Below are 19,403 nucleotides of genomic sequence, written 5' to 3'. Positions count from 1 at the left end.
CAGTGAGATACACCACATTAACAAAATGAAGGATAAAAATCATGATTACCTTAAGAGATATAGAGAAAGCACTTTATGAAATTCAACATCCTTTCATGATAAAAACTCTCAACAAACTGGGTACAGAGGGATGTACCTTAATAAAGGCCACAGCTATGACAACATATGACAAGGTCTCAACATATAACAAGTTCACAGCTAACATCATAATCAACAGTGAAAAACTGAAACCATTTCCTCCAAGATCAGGAACATGATAAGGAAGCCCACTCTTGCCACTTTTATTCAATATAATATTGTACGTCCTAACCAGAGCAATGAAGCAAAACAAAAGTGGGGGAGGGAGTTCATTCAAATTGGAAAGGAAGAAGTAAAATTGTCACTATATGCAGGTGACATGATATTATATACAGAAAACCTTAAACACTCCATCAAAAAACCTGCTGGAATAAGCAAATTCAGTAATCTGTATCACAGGGTACAAAATCAATATACAAAAACCAGTTGTGTTCCTTTTTTTTTTTTTAATTTTTTCAGTGTTTATTTACTTTTGAGAGAGAGAAAGAGAGACAGAGCATGAGCAGGGGAGTGGCAGAGAGAGAGGGAGACACAGAAACTACAAACCGAAAACTCTAAGACACTGATGAAAGAAACTGAAGATGACACCAGCAAATGGAAAAATATTCTATGGTTATGGATTAGAAGAATATTGTTAAAATGTGCACACTACTTAAAGCAAACTACAGATTCAAGGCAATCCTTAGCAAAATTCCAATGGCATTTTTCACAGAATTAGAACAAACAATCCAAAAATTTGTATCTAGAAATTTGTATCTAGAAATACCCCATACATATGTGGTCAGTTAGTTTACAACATAAGCACCAAAAATATACAACGTTTATCTTCAATAAACGTGTTGGGAAAACAACAATAACATGCAAAAGAATGAAACTGGACCACTATCTGCACCATACACAAAAACTAACTCAAAATGGATTAAAGATTGAATGTAAGACCTAAAACTCTAAAACTCTTAGAATAAAACACAGAAGGTATGCTCCTTGAATGGTCTTAGTGATTTTTTTGATTTGACCCCAAAAACAAAGGCAACAATAACAAAAATAAACAAGTAGGACTATATCAAACGAGAAAGCTTCTGTACAGCAAAGGAAACCATCAACAAAATGAAAAGGCAATCTACAGAATGGGAGAAAATATTTGCAAATCATATCTGATAAAGGAGTAATATCCAAAATCTATAAAGAACTCATACAACTCAATAGCAAAACCCCGATCGATCCAATTAAAAACTATCAGAAGATATGAACAGACATTTTCCCAAAGACATACAGATGACCAAAGGTACATGGAAAGGTGCTCAACATCAGTAATCATCAGGGAAATGCAAATCAAAACTACAATGATATATCACCTCACAGCTGTTAGAACAGCTATTATCAAAAAGGCAAGAAATAACAAGTGTTAGCAGAATGTGGAAAAAAGGAAACCCTTATGCAGTGTTGCTGGGAATGAAAATTAGTATAGTCACTATGGAAAACAGTTAAAATTAAAATTAGATATACCATATGATTCAGAAATTCCACTTCTGGAAACAAAATCACTATGTTAAAGAAATATCTGCACACCCCCCTCCATGTTCACTATAGCATTATTTACAATAGCCAATATATTGAAACAACCTAAATGCCCATCAGTGGATGAATAAAGAAAATGTAGTATGTGTGTGTATATATATAGTGGAAAACTATTCAATTATAATAAACAAGGAAATTCTGCTGTTAGTGACAACACGGATGGACCCCGAGGGCATTATGTTAAATGAAATAAGTCAGATAGAGAAAGACAAAAATTCTACTTATATGTAGAATCTAAACAAAACAAAACACCAAACTCACAGATACAGAGAACAGATTGGTGGTTGCCAGAGGTGGTGATGGGGTAAGGTGAAATTGATGAAGAATGAAATTGGTGAAAACTTCCAGTTATAAAATAAGTAAGTCATGGGGATGTAATATAAAGCATGGTGACTACAGTTAATATTACTACTTTGTATATTTAAAAATACTAAGAGAGAGCTTAAAAGTCCTCATCACTAGAAAAAACAATTGTACCTATGTATGGCGATGGATGCTAACTAGACTTGTGGTGATTATACATATCATTATGTCGTACACTTGAAATGAAACGTTATAAGTCAATTATATCTCACTTTTAAAAAATGGAGAAAATGTGAATAGACCCAAACAAGGCAATTCAATCAGTAATGACACACCCCCCACAAATAAAAGTCCAGGACTAGATGGCTTCATTGGTGAAATCTACAGAACATTTACCGATCCCTTTCAAACTCTTCCAAAAAATAGAAGTGGAAGGAGCACTTCCAAACTCCTTTTACCAGGCCAGCATTACCCTGATACCAAAGCCAGGTAAGGATACTGCAAGAGAACTACAGGCCAATATCCCTGTTGAATATAAATGCAAAAATTTTCAATACATACTAGCTAACCTAAATTCAATAGTACGTTAAAATGACCACGTATCATGATCAAGTGGGATTTATTCTGGGAATGCAAAAATGGTTCAACATCCACAAATCAGTAAGTGTGACATACTACAGTAATAGAATAAAAGACAAAAATCATGGTTTTTCAATAGATGCAGAGAAAGTACTTGACAAAATTCAACATTCTCTCATGATAAAAGCTCTCAACAGACTGGGTATAGAAGAAACACACCTCAACAGAATAAAAGCCATATATGACAAACCCACACATAACATCACACTCCATCGTAAAAGGTTGAAAACTTTTCCTCTAAAATCACAAAAAAAGGCGAAGGTGCCCACTCTCACCACTCCTATTCAATACTGCACTCAAAGTCCTAGACAGAGCAATTAGGCAAGAAAAAAAAAAGCATGCAAATTGGAAAGGAAGAGGTAAAATTATCTCTATCTGCTGATGATATGAGCTTGCAGATAGAAAATCCTTAAGAATCCACCAAAATACTGTTAGAATAAACAAATTCAGGAAAGTTGCAGGATATAAAACCAACAGGCAAAAATCAGCTGCATTTCTATGCACTAACAGTAAACTATCTGAAAATAAAGAAGACAATCCCATTTACAACTGCATCAAAAACAATAAAATACAAAGGAAAAATTTAACCAAGGAAGTGAAAGACCTAAATAACAAAAGCTGTAACACACTGATGAAAGAAATTAAAGAGGGCACAAATAAATGGAAAGATATCTTGCATTCATGGATCAGAAGAGTTAACATTAAAATGTGCATACTACCCAATGTCATCTATAGACTGAATGCACTCCCTATCAAAATTCTAATGATGTTGTAACAGAAAAAAATAAAAAATAAATAGAAAAAAAATCCTAAACTTTGCACGAAACCCCACATAACCAAAGCAATCTTGGGAAAGAACAAAGCTGGAGGCATCACACTTTTTGATTTCAAACTATATTACAAAGCTATTACACTATATTACATTCTCTTCTAAAGCTAATATATATTGCTATAGCAATCAAAACAGTATAGTACTGATATAAAAAATAGATCTGGGAGATTGATACCTAGGTAAATACCTTTGTTAAAATTCATTACACTGTACTTTTAAGATCTGTGCATTCTATCACATGCAAAATCAATCTCAGTAAGAAACCAAACCAAAACGATAAACACGATATAAATGTGCAAAAAGAAAGCTCACATAACATAGGGCTAACCTCCCCAATAGATAAATTGTTTCTAGAAATCAGTAAGATCAACCACCCCCAAGCAATAGAAAAATAAGCAAAGTACAGTTCACAGAAAAGGAAATAAAAGGAAATACTAAAGATTCTTAATCTCAATAAAATATTCTCAACTTTACTCATAATAAGAAATGAAAATCCTAAGTACACAGGAAGGATATTTTTCATCCATCATCATTGGCCACCCTTGGTTAGTGAAAGTATGGGAAAGTAAAGAATTATGGCAGTTACTTTGGCAATATCTATCAGAAATATAATTGCACATGGCCTTTGACCCGGTAATTCCATTTCTGGGAACATACCATTCCCTCCCATCCTCAAAATACTCACATAGGTCCCAGTGGTAGGGACCACCACAGTATTTGGAACAGCAAACACTTAGGAACAACCATACCTGTGGCACGTTGTCATGCTAACATACTCTCTAGCTGTGAAAAGGAGTTAGGGAGCTCCCTGGATACTGAGATGCAAACGATTCCAGGATGTATTAGCCGAAAAAGTCAATGTCAGACGCCGCGTACAATATGCAACCTTTAGTGCAAAGGGCAGGGATGATAATATATGAGCACTTTTTCTTAGAAAGCACCTCTGCAAAATTAGCTAAGAAAGCACTTCGAGCGATTACCAGTAAAGAACAGATTACCAGTGAGGAACCAGGAAGATGGGGAAAGGAAAACAATGTTTATTCTCTACTTTTCATATTTTCTCTTCCAATTTTTAACCGTGTAAATGTTTTATCTGTGTCAAATTTAGCATAGACAGAGAGGGAAAGGAAAAGGGAGGGAAGGAGAGAGAGGAGAGAGAGGGAGAGGAGGGAATGCAAATGAGTAAATGGATTCTGGAAAGCCCAGAGCCAAATGCTCTTCAGCTCCTAGATATATGAGCAAAAGTAAAATCCTATTTTTTTTTTAAGTTAAACAAAAATCTGGTTCAGGACATTATCAGTGGGTAACCTTCATTCTAGAGGGGAATTCAGAGGGGGAAGCCAGTAGTCAACTATTCCAAAGGCCACCCCTGTCGTGCAATAACCTTTGAGCCGCACCGCCCCAGGAGCTGCTTCTTCAGGCATCCCTCGAAACCTTCCTCTGAGTCACGAAGGGGAAGCTGGCTCTAGGGAAGACCCTCTTCCCGCAGGAGGACACGGTATCGGAGCGCCCTTACGGCTGTCGAAAGCAGCTACAGTTTATCACGCGGGGTGTGAGCCCCTCAAGTCCCTGCAAATGTCAGGATACATGGGAAATCCCAAAACAGCAGAAGGCCCCACTATGGCCTAGTGACATCTTAGGAGTGAGAAAGCAGATTAGGTTAGGCCGCCTGGGTATTTTTTTTAACCCCATCTTTCAGCTTGTAGAGGGAAAAAAAAAAAAAAAAAGAAAAAACCATGGACTTCTCTAATTATGTGGCTATGTTTACCCACTCTGTGGAATTTAGAAAGTATTGAACTTGGGCTTCCGGTGTAGTGTCACAATAAGCCTTGGGAACCGGAGAAGGTAGCTCTTTTGCTAGAGTTGACCCTTCCCGATAGACATGGTTCAGAGTCTTGACCCAGCGTAAGTTATGGCCTTGCCATTAGAACAGGAAGTTGAGACAAAGATTTTTAAAATACACATTATAAAATCTCTAAGGTGCTCTGGGAGGCCAGAAGACGGACCAGACATTGGTCGTTCAGTTCAACTACCGGTGAAGGACAGTTGGGAGAGCTGTATAATAAAGAAACGTTCACAAGCACAACCCTATTTTAGAAGAAGCACCTTGTTGAGTGTGTGGATAGTATTAATTTTCAACTTCAGTTGAACTATATGAACACCCTCTGAAACGTGAGGAAGACTCTTTTCTTTCACCTCGTCACTTGTTTTGTTTTGTTCTGTTTCATTTTCCGATGAACTAAAGCCAGGTTATGATTGGTTTATTCACAGCGTGAAGACAGAACACCTCCAGCTGCCTCTGTCCAGCCAGCTGCACAAGGTGGTCTTCCAGGATGAATCTGTTGATCGAAGCGCCCCACGTGAGTATCGGTGCCGTGAAGCAGGCCGCAAAGCTGAGACTCCACCTACGGACGAGGAGGAGGAGTAATTCAACGTTAGGTGCTTCTCGATGAGATTATGCCAAGTGCAAGGAGCCAGACCCAAAAAGACAAGTACCGTATGGCCCCACTGCTATGAGGTGCTGAGAGTCCTCAAACCCATAGAGACAGAAAGGAGACTGGGGGTTAACGGGGGCCCGGGGATGGGAGAATGGGGACTCAGTGTTTAATGGGTATGGAGTTGCAGTTTGGGAAGGTGGAAAGAGGTCCGTAGACAGATGCTGGTGATGGTTCCACAGCACTGTGAATGTACTTACTGCCCCTGGATTGTACACTTAACCCTCATTAAGACGGTAAGTGTTACGTTACATGTATTTTACCACAATTTTTTTGAAAAAGGAAACTACCTGTAGTATTACATATGTTTTAAAAGGTAAGGTAGTTCTCATACGGAAGGAGGGCTCCATTGGATTCATGAAATTAATGTGCTTGGCCTAAAGCAAGTGTGGTCTGAAAGAGTAATTCCTGGCCTCCCAATGATAACATCCTTAAATCTAACATCCTCACGTTTTCAAGACCTTCTGACGGATTCCCAGCCTACCATTTTAAATGGAAAAGTGGTACCTGGCTCCAAATAATTTATACCCTTAGAAAACTTACATACCCTTATTGGGGGTGTGATGTTAACACAGCCCACATTGGGCATGAATTCTTTAAAAGTTATTTCATTTTCCCTTCCTTCAAAAAGAAATGTGTCCAAGAAGTGCCTAGATGAAATGTTTAGGTCCCATGTGACTCATGTCTGGTAATGTGAGTGCTGAGTACGATCCTGAGAACGAGTCAAACCAAAAGGTGATACCCATAAAGGAACATGTGGTGTTTGTGGAGACTAACTGTCCCCTCCTTTCTGACCAACGTATTTGTTGAAAGTTGTAGGATTTTAAAATTCTATTGTCTATTTTTTAAAGCTTGTTTATTTTGAGAGAGAGAGAGAGAGAGAGAGACATAGAGAAAGAGAACATCCGCAGTGTAGGGGCAGAGAGAGAATCCCAAGCAGACTCTGCACTATCAGCACTGAGCCTGACGTGGGACTCGATCCCACGAAGTGAGAGATCACGACCTGAGCCGAAACCAAGAGCTGGACGCTTATCAGACCGAGCCACCCATGTGCCCCTTATTGTCTATTTTTTATATCACAGATTTGTGTGTCTCTGGATTGACTGCTATTTGGCTTTTGCACACACATGCATTGCTTCCTCTTCCTGTCCTGTGCCCACCACTTTGCCTTCCCCTCACCCTAGGGACACTTAGGAAACAGCAGTTGAAAGGGAACCAAAGGCAAAAAAAAAAAAGAAAAAGAAAAAAATGAACGAGGACAAGAAAACAAAGGATGGCAGATGTCTTACAAATTTGGGTGACATCCCTCGCATCCTCTTTCCCAACTGATGGCCTTGATTTCTCCATCGCTGAGAAAAACGCACCGGAAATGAACCTGCAGGGGTTCCCGCCACCACCTCACCTGCCACGTGCCCTGCCTTCCCGCCTGTTTGCGCAGACTGGCTCTCCCTCCCGTGCGCCTGCCTCTGACTCCCTTTGCTCCTGCACGCCCAAGCGCCTCGCTCCGGCCGCTCCTTCATCTACCTTCTACGTCACCGCTTTCCCACGCTCCTCTATTAGATCGTTCCCACCAGCCTCCAAAAGGTGGTCTCACAAAGCAGAACCTCCTCTGGACCCCACGTGACCCATTAGAGTGCGCCTCATTCCGTCGCGCTCCTTTGCAGCAACGGCTCCGGATCACATCGTTTGTCCCCGGGGTCTCCAAATCCCCTCCTCCCAGTCTCTCTTGAACCCGCTCCAGTAAGCCTGCGCTCCTGCCACGCCACTGGCACGCCTCCAGTCGAGGCCACCAGTGATGTCCAAAACCGCCCCTGGCTTCCTCTCCCCCCTAGCCGGCCCCATCTGCCGCCTTCGCTTGAAGACACCGCACGCTTCCGACTGTTCGGGCCACGATCCTTTCAGACGTTCTTAATTCCTCTAACGTAGTAGATGGCTCTGCCGTCACACTGTGCTCAGAGACCGACCGCTGGCCACGCACACCCCCGCTGGCACCCGGGTCTGGACCGCCATCACCCACCGGCACTACCTCAACAACCTCTTAACCCATCTCCTGCTCCTACCCGTGACTCTTACACGGTAGCCGAAGTGATGCATTTAAAATGACGTCAGCACAAGCACATCAGTTTGCTGCTTGAAATCCCGCAGTGGCTATCAGATTCAACGTCAAAAAAGACCTACTTGGTCTGGACCCTGCTACTTTCCTAGTGTCATCTAATCTTCTTCCTCCTTCATTCCCCTCCATCCTCTGTGCTCTTCTCACAACGTATCAGGAATGCTCTCGCCTCAGGGCCTTTGAACTGGCCAACACTTATGCCTAGAAAGCAAATCCCTCATGTTATCCGTGTCACTCATTCTCTCACTTCCTTCAAGTTTTTGTCCAAGTACTTTTTCTGTTGTTCACAGCTCTTTAGTACATTCTTGGGCACCATATGATTAACTTTATGTTATGCGCTTATTATGTACTTATTTATGTATCTCTATTGCTAGAAGGTAAGCTCCATAACAAGGATTTTTGCTTTACTAATTCATTCCAAGAATGCATGTACATAGTAGACACACTATACAAATCTCATTGAATGAATGAACTAATTGACTAATGAAGAGTCTCCAAGCAGAATCATACGTACCAACAAATAGCCATTCCTTCTTCCATCTGTCCGACGTCAACTATCAATATGGCCAAAATGGAGCCCATATTTATGGATATAAAACTGTGATTTGGGCCACTGTTAAATGCTCGGGCTTCACTGCACTGAATATGTGGAGCCACCATGTGGAGACAGTTATTAAATCCTTGTTGAATGGCAGGTTAACTGGATGGATCCTCGTTTTGCAGAGAAGGAAACGGTTCGGCAAATTTGTCCCTTGCCTTAGATTCTATCTCTAGAAACGGGTAGAAGCCAGATTGGAGCCTCAGTCTGTCTCACTCCAAAGTGCCACATTGTCGAGCTCCAGAGAAGAGACACGGAAACCAGACAGATGGGCAGCTACATCCCAGTTCTGCCTTGTGACTGGCTGTGGGACTCTAGGCATATTAGTTACCGTCCCTGAGCTGCACTGTCTCTACCTTTTTGGCATTTCATGCTACTGGGGTCATGATAGGTAGCGTGGAGTGTCAACGGACACGTGTATCTGGACTCAAACAGACGGGTAAGTGTTTTACGCAGTAATCACACTGTCCTAAAACCACTACAAAACCAATATGAATGTCCTGAAAATATCACTGACTGAATGTATATGAGAAACAGGAAAACATATTTCAGTTACTTTTAAAAACATTGTATTTTCATGACCCACTTTTTAAAAATATTAAAACAGAGAATGTTATTGAAAGGTTAGAAATCTTACAGGATTATAAGAGCTTCTGAGGTGTTTTTTCTGCAACATTATCTTTTATTGCTTGAAGTCCCTCAGGCAGTTTGTGGGTTTGGGGGTCCTGTATATTTTTCTGCTGTACACCAAAATATTAGCTTGAATTTGTAAAGTGCTCTGAGCTCCTCAAATAAGAAATAGAAGGGGAAGTTCTTTGTTAATTGCAATTAACAACTCTTTCTTGAGCCAGAAAATTCTGGCTTTAAGATTTGATCAGACTCCTCAATTTCTAATGAAGTGCATTAAACAAGACAATTATGCCAAAATAATGAGAAATCACATGGTCGATTCTGAAATCTGCTAAACATTTTACCAGGTGAAGAAAAAAATGACTTGAAAATTCCCTCATGCTTCCCCCCTACCCACCCGTCCTCTATCCCTCATCCCCTGGATTCTGGCTGCTTGAAATATTCCCTCACCCTTCACCTCTACGTCCCTCCCTCTATCCTTGGACTCTGGCTGTGGCTGAGCATCTAGGAAGCAGGTGCACTGGGAAGCCAGCCAGGGGAAGCTCAGGAGTGGGGTCCATCCAGGGCTTTGCCCAGGGCCCCATTGTTACTTTCCGTCTGTCAGGACGGACAAAAGTGGGAGAGGCCAAGAGCTGGAGGCTTCCTCTGACCTCCCCGTTTGGATGCAAACAGAAGGTAAAGGTTCGTCAGACTGAGCCGCTGACCTGATGGCGCATCTCTGTCAGGCTGAGGGGTGCGGGCTGGGCAGGTGGAGGGTCATGGTCCCTGCTGTCCCTCTTCAGCCCTCACCCCTCCCTGGGAACACTGCTGAAAGGAAAACCAGGCCCAGTTTCCAAAAAGACACCATTTAACTCTGGTGTAGCAGCAGATCCTGCTTCTCTGAGGCCAGATCTTTATATAGTTTGGGGGACCTTTTTAGGAAAATTAGGTTTAAATGTTTAGAATGAGTCAAAAAAATCACAACAGATCACTAGCGTACAAAAGAAAATTCTAAAACACCACCCGGAGCTTTGAATGGGGTGATGCGGCCACTTCAGCTCACAAAGGTCCTCTCTGTATACGAGTCTTGTCAGAAGCAAGCAGAAATATACTTTCAGGCCAAATCTGAAGTATTCTTTTCAGATCCTCCTGCTCTCTGGAAGGCTCAGGTCAAGAATAAAAACGGGAAAAGAGAAAAAAAAAAAAAAAGGGCAAACTTCCACCTTGAGGTTGTGATGGAGTTCGAGCGGGAAGGAAAGAGGAGGAAGGAAAGAGGAGGAAGGAAACCCCCAGGGGTTGGAAGCTACTGATAACAGTGTCCACCCACAGCTTGTGGTTAAATCGGCCCAAACGGTGATGCTCCATGCCTGGCACTTAGGCCTGCGGCAGGCACTTCAGCTGGGCAGTTGTCAGAATGATCAGTTCTCGAGCCCCGCGGCAGACTCGTGAAACCAGACGCTCTGGACGTGGGGCCAGTGGCCACCACGGGAATTCTGGTGCACACTTGAGAAGCACTGGTCTGGTGTCGGTGCCGGATCCTGGGATTTCACCAGCTCCCAGGCGATTACACTGTGCAGGGAAGGCTGGGACCACCTGTCTTTCCTTCCACGCAGGAGCGATTTCAGTTAATCCAGTGCCACATGGACATAAATCACTTTCCTTCTTTCACTTGTGGCCCCAGGAGTGGGTATGTTAACACAGCCAAATTTGCAAGCCGCTCCATTACCATCCCTCATCACCTCACCACTTTTCCCGCCTCCGTCATGGGCCTGGCTGATGTGGCCGATGAGGCCCAGTCTGGTAGGAGTCTTGCTTTCTGTCAACAGAATGTTCCCTGTTAGTGCTCCTAACAGATTCCTCTGTGCTTTACTCTTTCAGGTGGGTACGCATTTTCTCAGCTAGAACAAGGTGTGATTACTCAGGAAGAACTCGTCCGTTCTTATGACGCTACTAAAATCAAAACCAGTAAGAGCTTATAGTCCGATCTCTTCTGAGTCCAGCTACGAGTGAGGTTTGGACCACATCCTGTGTTCTCATGTCCTTCCCCGAGACTGTGGAACGTGCCAACGCCCCCAAATGCTCATTTCTTGTGGCTCTGGCCAATTTGTTATTTATGTATCGACGGAGTCACAATCCTTGGATACAAATAATGGGGGAAGCCTATTTGCTTTTTTTAAAATTTGCGTTCAATGTTTCACCTAACTTGTTTACTTTTTTGTGGTTGTGAGATAATCAGTTCAGTCTGAAGTATAAAATTAAAAGCATTCTGTTTCACCAAAACTTAAGCTCTGGTATAAGTTGTTTTGGGAGAAAAGGTAAAGAATGTCATGATGAATAAGCCTCCCTTACTTAACTGCAAACGAGTCACCCACAAACTCTGTACTTTGAAAACTCACAGACTAAGGCGGAGCCTACAAAGGCAGAATATAAAGTATTTTTCTAAGTAGGATGTCCTGTCACTTCGAATCATATTTTACTTGTACAATATCTGCACGGTACTCTTGATTTCAATGAATTCAAACAGGTGGAAAATACCCTAATCTCAGGCTTCAAAATCAGTGTGCAGGAATCAACATATCCCATTTTCTGTACACTGAATGTAATGTCCATTGCATTAGGACTTAGTAGGAAATTCAACCACAATCATTCTTGGGACTGTGCCTCAGGCGTCTACCAACTTTCCAGGGTTTCATACAGTGCACAGCATCGGGACACCCCTCTGTTCTTCTGTCGTCTTCCCACGCAGGTCACCACTAAAACAAATGGTTTATTTTGGTCACTTTATGAGGCTTTTGAGCCAAGTATGGGAAACTGAAACCCTTGAGGAGGCTGGAAATCCCACGCCTGTTAATGATTCTGGGTCCTAATTCTGAGATGTGGGAGAGCTTTTTTCCCTATACATCCAAAGAATTCTCAGATACCAGCCAGGTGTCCTACAATTCAACTCAATTCTGACACTATCTACCTGGAAGATGGCATCAGATCCCACAAGTTAAGGACTCGGCCCCACAAGACTGCCCCTCCCTACACATACACACTTCAGATGCCAATCCCAAGTCCAGAATATCACCCGTGCTTCTAACCAACTGGTTATGAATCAAAGGTTCCCATGACACCCTTCTTGGGTTCAATTAATTAGCTAGAGCAGCTCATAGAACTCAGAATACCCATCTACTCATTAGATTACCAATTTATTACAAAGGATATTAAATAATATGAAAGAATATGATTCAAGAGCCAGATGAAGAAATACACAGGGCAAGGTCCCAAACAAAGCAGTTTCTGTCTCAGTGGAGTTTGGGCCCAGCATGTTAACACATGGAAACATTCTGGTTCACCAGCCCAGAAGTTCTCCGAAACCTTTCATTGGGGTTTATATGGAGGCTTCATTACATGAAGGCATGATTGATTAAATTACTGGCCATTGGTAACTGATTCAACTCCACTCCTTCCCCCTCCTCAGAAAGCGGTAGGTGAGACTCAAAGTTCCAACCCTCTATTTATTGTTGGTTCCCCTGGCAACCAGGCCCCATCCTTAGGTGCTTTCTAAAAGTAACTTCATTAACATAAACCCAATTGTGATAGAAAGGGATTGATTAGGAATAAAAAGACAGCATCTCGCCTCTAAGGGTCCAAAGCATTTTCAGGAACTGATGACAAGACACTGAATAATAAAACAAAAGAAGTTCTCATTGCTCTTATCACTCAGGGGATCCCAAGGGTTTTGGTTGCTATGGGCCAGGAACCATGGACAAAGACCAAATAAATATATATGAGAAATGTATGTTGGTCATTCAGATGACCATCTTGACCAAATACATACTTCTTATAAATCACAATATTGCACATGTGGTCTAACATCACCAGCAAAGACATTCCTCTCCTGGAACACATTATCATTCCAGGGCACGCTGAGGGAATGAACAGATAGCTTTCAAATTCCTCCTGTAGTCCAAAGTCCCCTTTCTCACACCCATTCTATTTAGTGAGTCTTTAAAAGCAAAAACCAGAATTTTTAAAGGTGGAACCTTTATTTTCTATCCTATCAAAGGACTCCTCTGAAGAAATAATCCAAAAAGCCTGATAACTGTTTGAATGGAGACAACAAGAAAAACATGGGGAGAAAAATCTAATTAATATCTCAAAAAGTTACCCATGAATGGATAAACGAAATGTGGTATGTCCGTACAATGGAATATTATCTGACCATAACAAGTAATGAAATACTAATATATGCATAACATGGATAAACTTTAAAAACATTATGCTAAGTAAAAAACCAAAAGCCAATCATAAAAGGCCACATATAATATTCCATTGGGAAGTTCATAAGCAAAACTATAGATATATAAAGGAGATTAGTAGTTGCTTCGTGCCGGTGGGAAGATGAAGGGGAAAGGGTTAATATCAAAAAGGTACAGGGTTTCTTTTTGAGGTGATGAGCATGTTCTAAAATTGACTGCAGTAATAGTTGCCCATGTTAAAATGAATATATTAAAAAACCATTGAATCCTATACTTTAAATGGATGAATTGGTGATTTAAATCTCAATAAAGCTATTTTTAAAAATAATACAGGGTAATTCTATGTCCAATCATAATGTACTAGACAAGCCTTCCTACTTAAAACCATTAGAAAACTGGAAAAATATATGAGAAAAATATTTTCAGACATTGGACAAAGGGCAGCATAGGGATATAATCCCTAAGAGAAAGGAATTAAAAGCCATACTATTTCCCAGGCTTTCTTCCTAGAGGCATTTTCCAGACCAAGGTACAGGAAACTAGTACCCAAGCAAAGCACAGTACTCTCAGTGAACTGGGGAAACTAAGCTAAAAATTTGGGGAGGCTGAGGCAGCTGATATTTTCTGGTTATAGTACTATTGAGAAAGGAGCTATACACAGAGCTGTAGACATTTCTTTAGGGATGTCACAGAGTGAATAACTAGATGCTCACCTACATATATGTGGAGTGGAACTCAATGACGATGGCAAAGACAGCTACCAGAGACATTTAAGCTGAACAATTCCTACAACTTCCACAGGATTCAATATTCAACCAAATAGGGTAGAAAGGGCTTGATGAATACTTGAGATATTCCACAAAGACCCCAGAGCCATACCTTAATAGTAAGGCTAAGCCAGCACTTAGAACAAGAACTACTATAGACCCATAATCTTATTTTAACAAAGCTGATCTTAGGAAAGCTTAAAAATAAGCATCCAAATCATTAGGGGGATCCATAGTTAATTTAGCTGCCTGGAAGGAAAAATAAACCCTCTAAGAGCAGAAAACAGATCCACTTTAGTGTAATAGTAACAATGTCCAACATCTTGTCAAAAATACTCAAACAGATATTCAAAGCAGGAAAACCGAATCTGTAACCAAAATAAAAGTCAATGGAAGCAGTCCCAGAACTGACAGAGGTAATGGAACTGACAGACAAGAACTTTAAAATAACTATTACAAATATGTTTGAGGACTTCAAGATAACATGAACACAATGAGGAAAGAAATTAAAACCATAAGTGAAGAAATAAATGAAACTTCTAGAGCTGAAAAGAATATACAATATGAAAATTTTATTGAATAAGTTTAGATTAGACACTGCAGAATCAAATATATATATGTATTATATATATATGTATTATATGTATATATATTATACATATATATATATAAACTTGAACACAGCAGTAGAAACTATCCAAACTGAAACACAAAGAAAAAGGCTGAACAAAAACTGAAAAAGAGCAATTACCTGTAAGACAATATCAAACAGTTTTACATGCAATTTTTAGAATTGCAGATAGAGAAAGTAACAGAAAAAAAATCACTGAAGAAATAAAGGTGGGAAATTTTCCAAGCATGATCTGAGAAGCATAGCCAACCCATGGCTATGCTTAACACACACAAACAAACCAAGCATAATAAATTTGCTGAAAATCAAGGATGAGGAGGAAAGTCTCAAAATTAGCCAGAAGGTTAAAAAAAAACACATTATAAAGTTAAGAAAGGAAAAGCAAATAGATGACCATTGACTTCTCAGAGAAGCCCAAAAGGAAATTTGCTGAAAGAAGAAAAAATATTGTCAACCTGAATTCTATAGCTAATGAAAATATCCTCCAAGATGAAAGGGGAAGGTAAGGCATTTTCAGGCAAAAATTGAGAGTTTATCACTAACAATCCTGAACTGAAAGAAGAGGTTTAAAGGGAGTTGTTCAGGCAGAAAGAACATGGTAATAAGGGATGGAAAATCTGATCTACACAAAGGAATAAAAAACTTCAAAAAGGTGAATTCTTGGATAAACATAAGGAATTTTATTTTCTAATTAAAAAATTTGTTTCTATTTAGCGCACAATTAGTAACAATGTATTGTAGGGTTTATAACATATGTAGAAGTAAAACATATGCCAACAATAGCACAAAGGAAGAGAGAGAGAAAAGGAAAGAATATTACCATACAGTTTTTACACTATATCTTACATGACATATTATTTAAACATAGTCTGTGAAAAATTAAAGAGGTACACTGTAAATTGTAGGACAACCACTAAAAGCTTCAATAAAATGGTATGTCTAATAAAACATTTTATTGGATAAAATGGAATACTAAAAATAATCAAAAAGAAGGCAGGGAAAGTGGGGGCGGGGAATGGGAAATAAGAGGAATAAAAAATAAACAAAGCTGGTAGATTTAAACCCACCTACACTGATAATTACATTAAATATATATGGTTTAAATACTCCAAATAAAACTCAGATATTGTCAGACTCAACAAGAAAGCAAGATCCAACAATACGGCAGTGGCGAGAAATGCACTTTAAATATAAATACAGAAACACAGCTGTAGTGAGGTCAGATCCTTTGGAACACCCAGGAAATCAATCTGCAGACTGGCAAAAGGATCTCCACGGTCAGAGGGAGACAGCATGGCAGGTGCAAGTCTTATCTTAACAAACAAACCAAAGCACACCTAGTGAAAGGCCCAAACACTCCCCACTGCAGGCAAGGAGGAGCTCGGCAGAGGACTGACCGGTGGGAAAAAGCAGCCAAAATGCAACAGCAGACTGCACACGGCACACCCCAGAAACACATCCTGAAGTGCCAGGTCCTGGACCGTGTATGACCCCTTTTTAATATAGCAGTATTCTCAGGTGCAGCACACATAACAAGCTTTTAAAACACGCAAAAGACAGAAACAGCCAAAACGACAAGACAGAGGAATTCTCCCCAAAAGAAAGGCCAAGAAGAAATCACAGTCTCTACATGCTCAAAACAGATATAAACAATATATCTGAACAAGAATTTAGAACAACGGTCATAAGACTACTAGCGGGGCTTGAAAAAAAAAAAAAGCATAAAAGCTACCAGAGACACCCTTGCTGCAGAGATCAAATACCTAAAAACTAGTCAGGTTGAAATAAAAAATGGTGTAACTGGGATGCAAAACTGACTGGATACAGTCACAATGAAGATTGAAGAAGCAGAGAAGATTCAATAGTAATCCAATAGTAATAGTAATTCAATAAAACGAAACAATATCTGTATCATAGAAGTTCCAGAAGAAGAGTGGGGAAAAAGAAGAAGGTTTATTTGAACAAATTATAGCTGAGAATTTTCCCTAATCCAGGGAAGGAAACAGGCATTCAAGTCCAAAAGGCACAGAAAACTCCTCAAAATCAACAAAAACAGGTCAACACCACAACATATCATAGTCAAACTTGCAAATACAAAGATAAAGAAACAATTCTGAAAGCAGCTACAGACAAAAGGTCCTTAACCTACAAGGGTAGACACCTAAGGTTAGCAACAGACCTGTCCACTGAAACTTGGCAGGCCAGAAGGGTGTGGCAGGAAATATTCAATGTGCTGAATGAGAAAAATATTCAGCCAAGAATTCTTTATCCAGCAAGGCTATCATTCAGAATAGAAGGAGAGATAAAGAGTTTCCCAGACAAACAAAAACTAAAGGAGTTCATGACCACTAAATCAGTCCTGCAAGAAATTTTAAGGGGGACTCTCTGAGGAAAAAAAAAAAAGAAGACCAAAGCAACCAAGACTACAAAGGACCAGAGAACATCACCAGAAACACCAACTCTACAGGTAACATGTGGCATTAAATTCATATCCTTTGATAATCACTCCGAATGTAAATGGACTAAATGCTCCAATCAGAAGACAAAGGGTATCAGAATGGATAAAAAACAAAATCCATCTATATGCTGCCTACAAGAGACTCATTTTAGACCTAAAGACACATGCAGATTGAAAGTGAAGGGATGGAAAACCATCTACCATGCTAATGGATGTCAAAAGAAAGCCAGAGTAGTCATACTTTTATCAGACAAACTAGATTTTAAAACAAATATTGTAACAAGAGATGAAGAGTGGCATTGTATCATAATTAAGGGATCGATCATCAAGAAGATCTACCAACTGTAAATACTTATGCCCTCAACTTGGAGATACCCAAATACAGAAATCAATTAATAACATAAATTCATTGGTAATAAAACCATAGTAGGAGTCTTTAGTACCCTACTTATAACATTGAACAGATCACCTAAGTAGAAAATCAACAAGGAAACAATCTCTTTGAATGACACACTGGACCAGATGGACCTAACAATGGATATATTCAGAACATTTCATCCTAACGCAGAATACACATTCTTCTTGAGTGCACATGGAACATTCTCCAGAACAGATCACATAGTGGGTCACAAGTCAGTCTCAAAAGGTACAAAAAGATCAAGATCATACCATGCATATTTTCAGATCAAAACGCTATAAAATTTGAAATCAACCCAAGAAAAAATGTGGAAAGTCCTCAAATACATGGAGGTTAAAGAACATCCTACTGAAGAATGGATGGGCTAAACAGGTCATTAGAGAAGAAATAAAAAATACATGGAAGCAAATAAAAATGAAAACACAACAGTCCAAACCCTTTGGGATGCAGCAAAGGCAGTCCTAAGAGGAAAATACATTGCAGTTCAGGCCCATCTCAAGAAGCAAGAAAGGTCCCAAATACACAATCTAACCTTACACCTAAAGGAGCTAGAAAATGAGCAGTCAGTGAAGTCCAAAAAATAGCAGAAGAAGGGAAATAATAAAGATTAGAGTAGAAATAAATGATATAGAAACCAAAAAAAAAAAAAAAAACCAGAACAGATCAATGAAACTAAAAACTGGTTTTTTTGAAATAATAAGCAAAATTTATAAACCCCTAGCCAAACTTATCAAAAAGAAAAGAGAGAAGACCCAAATAGATAAAATCACAAACAAAAAAGATCACAATCAACACCAAAGAAATACAATTATAACATAATACTATGAAAAATTATATGCCAACAAAGTGGGCAATCTGGAAGAAATGGACAAATTCTAGAAACTCAAACACTGCCAAAACTGAAACAAGAAGAAACAGAAAATTTTAATAGTCCCTAACCAGCAAAGAAATGGAATCAGTTATCAAAAAACTCCCAAAAAACAAGAGTCCTGGGCCAGATGGCTTCCCAGGGGAATTCTATCAGACATTTAAAGAAGAGTTAATACCTATTCTTAGCAAACTGTTCCAAATAATAGAAATGTAAGGAAAGCTTCCAAACTCATTCTATGAAGCCAGCATCACCTTGATTCCAAAACTAAAGACCCCACTAAAAAGGAGAATTACAGGCGAAAATCCCTGATGAACCTGGATGCAAAAATTCTCAACAAGATACTAGCAAATCTAATTCAACAGTACATTAAAAAAATTATCCACCATGGTCAAGTGGCATTTATTCCTGGGCTGCAGGGCTAGTTCAGTATTTGCAAATCAATTAATGTGATATACCACATTAATAAAAGGAAGGGTAAGAACCATATGATCCTTTCAATAGATGCAGAAAAAGCATTTGACAAAATACAGCATTCTTTCTTGATAAAAACCCTCAAGAAAGTAGGGATAAAAAGAACATTACTCAACCTCATAATGGCCATATATAAAAGACCCCCAGCTAATATTCTCAATGGGGAAAAACTGAGACATTTCCCCCTAAGGTCAGGAACACGACAGGGATGTCCACTCTCACCACTGTTGTTCAACATAGTACTGAAAGTCCTAGCCTTATCAATCAGACAACAAAAATAAACAAAAGGCATACAAAT

At 39.7% G+C, this 19,403-nt stretch overlaps 1 protein-coding gene and 1 long non-coding RNA gene across 7 annotated transcripts in view; one reads left to right on the top strand and one right to left on the bottom strand.

Moving 5' to 3' along the window:
• LOC102958974 (phospholipid-transporting ATPase IB-like) overlaps nucleotides 1-11,519 on the top strand; it is a 220,089-nt gene extending 208,570 nt beyond the window's left edge. For all 6 annotated transcript variants that reach the window (XM_042985568.1, XM_042985522.1, XM_042985888.1 and 3 more), the window contains 2 exons: nucleotides 5,702-5,790; nucleotides 11,124-11,519. In XM_042985568.1, coding sequence (XP_042841502.1) covers nucleotides 5,702-5,790; nucleotides 11,124-11,224 — 190 coding nt within the window. In that variant the 3' untranslated portion in view covers nucleotides 11,225-11,519. The remainder of the gene's footprint in view (nucleotides 1-5,701; nucleotides 5,791-11,123) is intronic.
• On the bottom strand, nucleotides 5,751-7,992 carry LOC122238591. The gene is made up of 3 exons (XR_006217579.1): nucleotides 7,450-7,992; nucleotides 7,215-7,274; nucleotides 5,751-5,835 (listed from the first exon to the last, which is right to left on the bottom strand). It is a non-coding gene; the product is annotated as an uncharacterized LOC122238591 (long non-coding RNA).
• Nucleotides 11,520-19,403: the final 7,884 nt, after the last annotated feature.

The sequence above is a fragment of the Panthera tigris genome, chromosome A1 (genome assembly GCF_018350195.1).
Source record: "Panthera tigris isolate Pti1 chromosome A1, P.tigris_Pti1_mat1.1, whole genome shotgun sequence".
In the NCBI taxonomy this organism is placed as follows: Eukaryota; Metazoa; Chordata; class Mammalia; order Carnivora; family Felidae; genus Panthera; species Panthera tigris.
The sequence above is the reverse complement of the archived record's forward strand: the minus strand, read 5'-3'. Positions and strand labels throughout refer to the sequence as shown.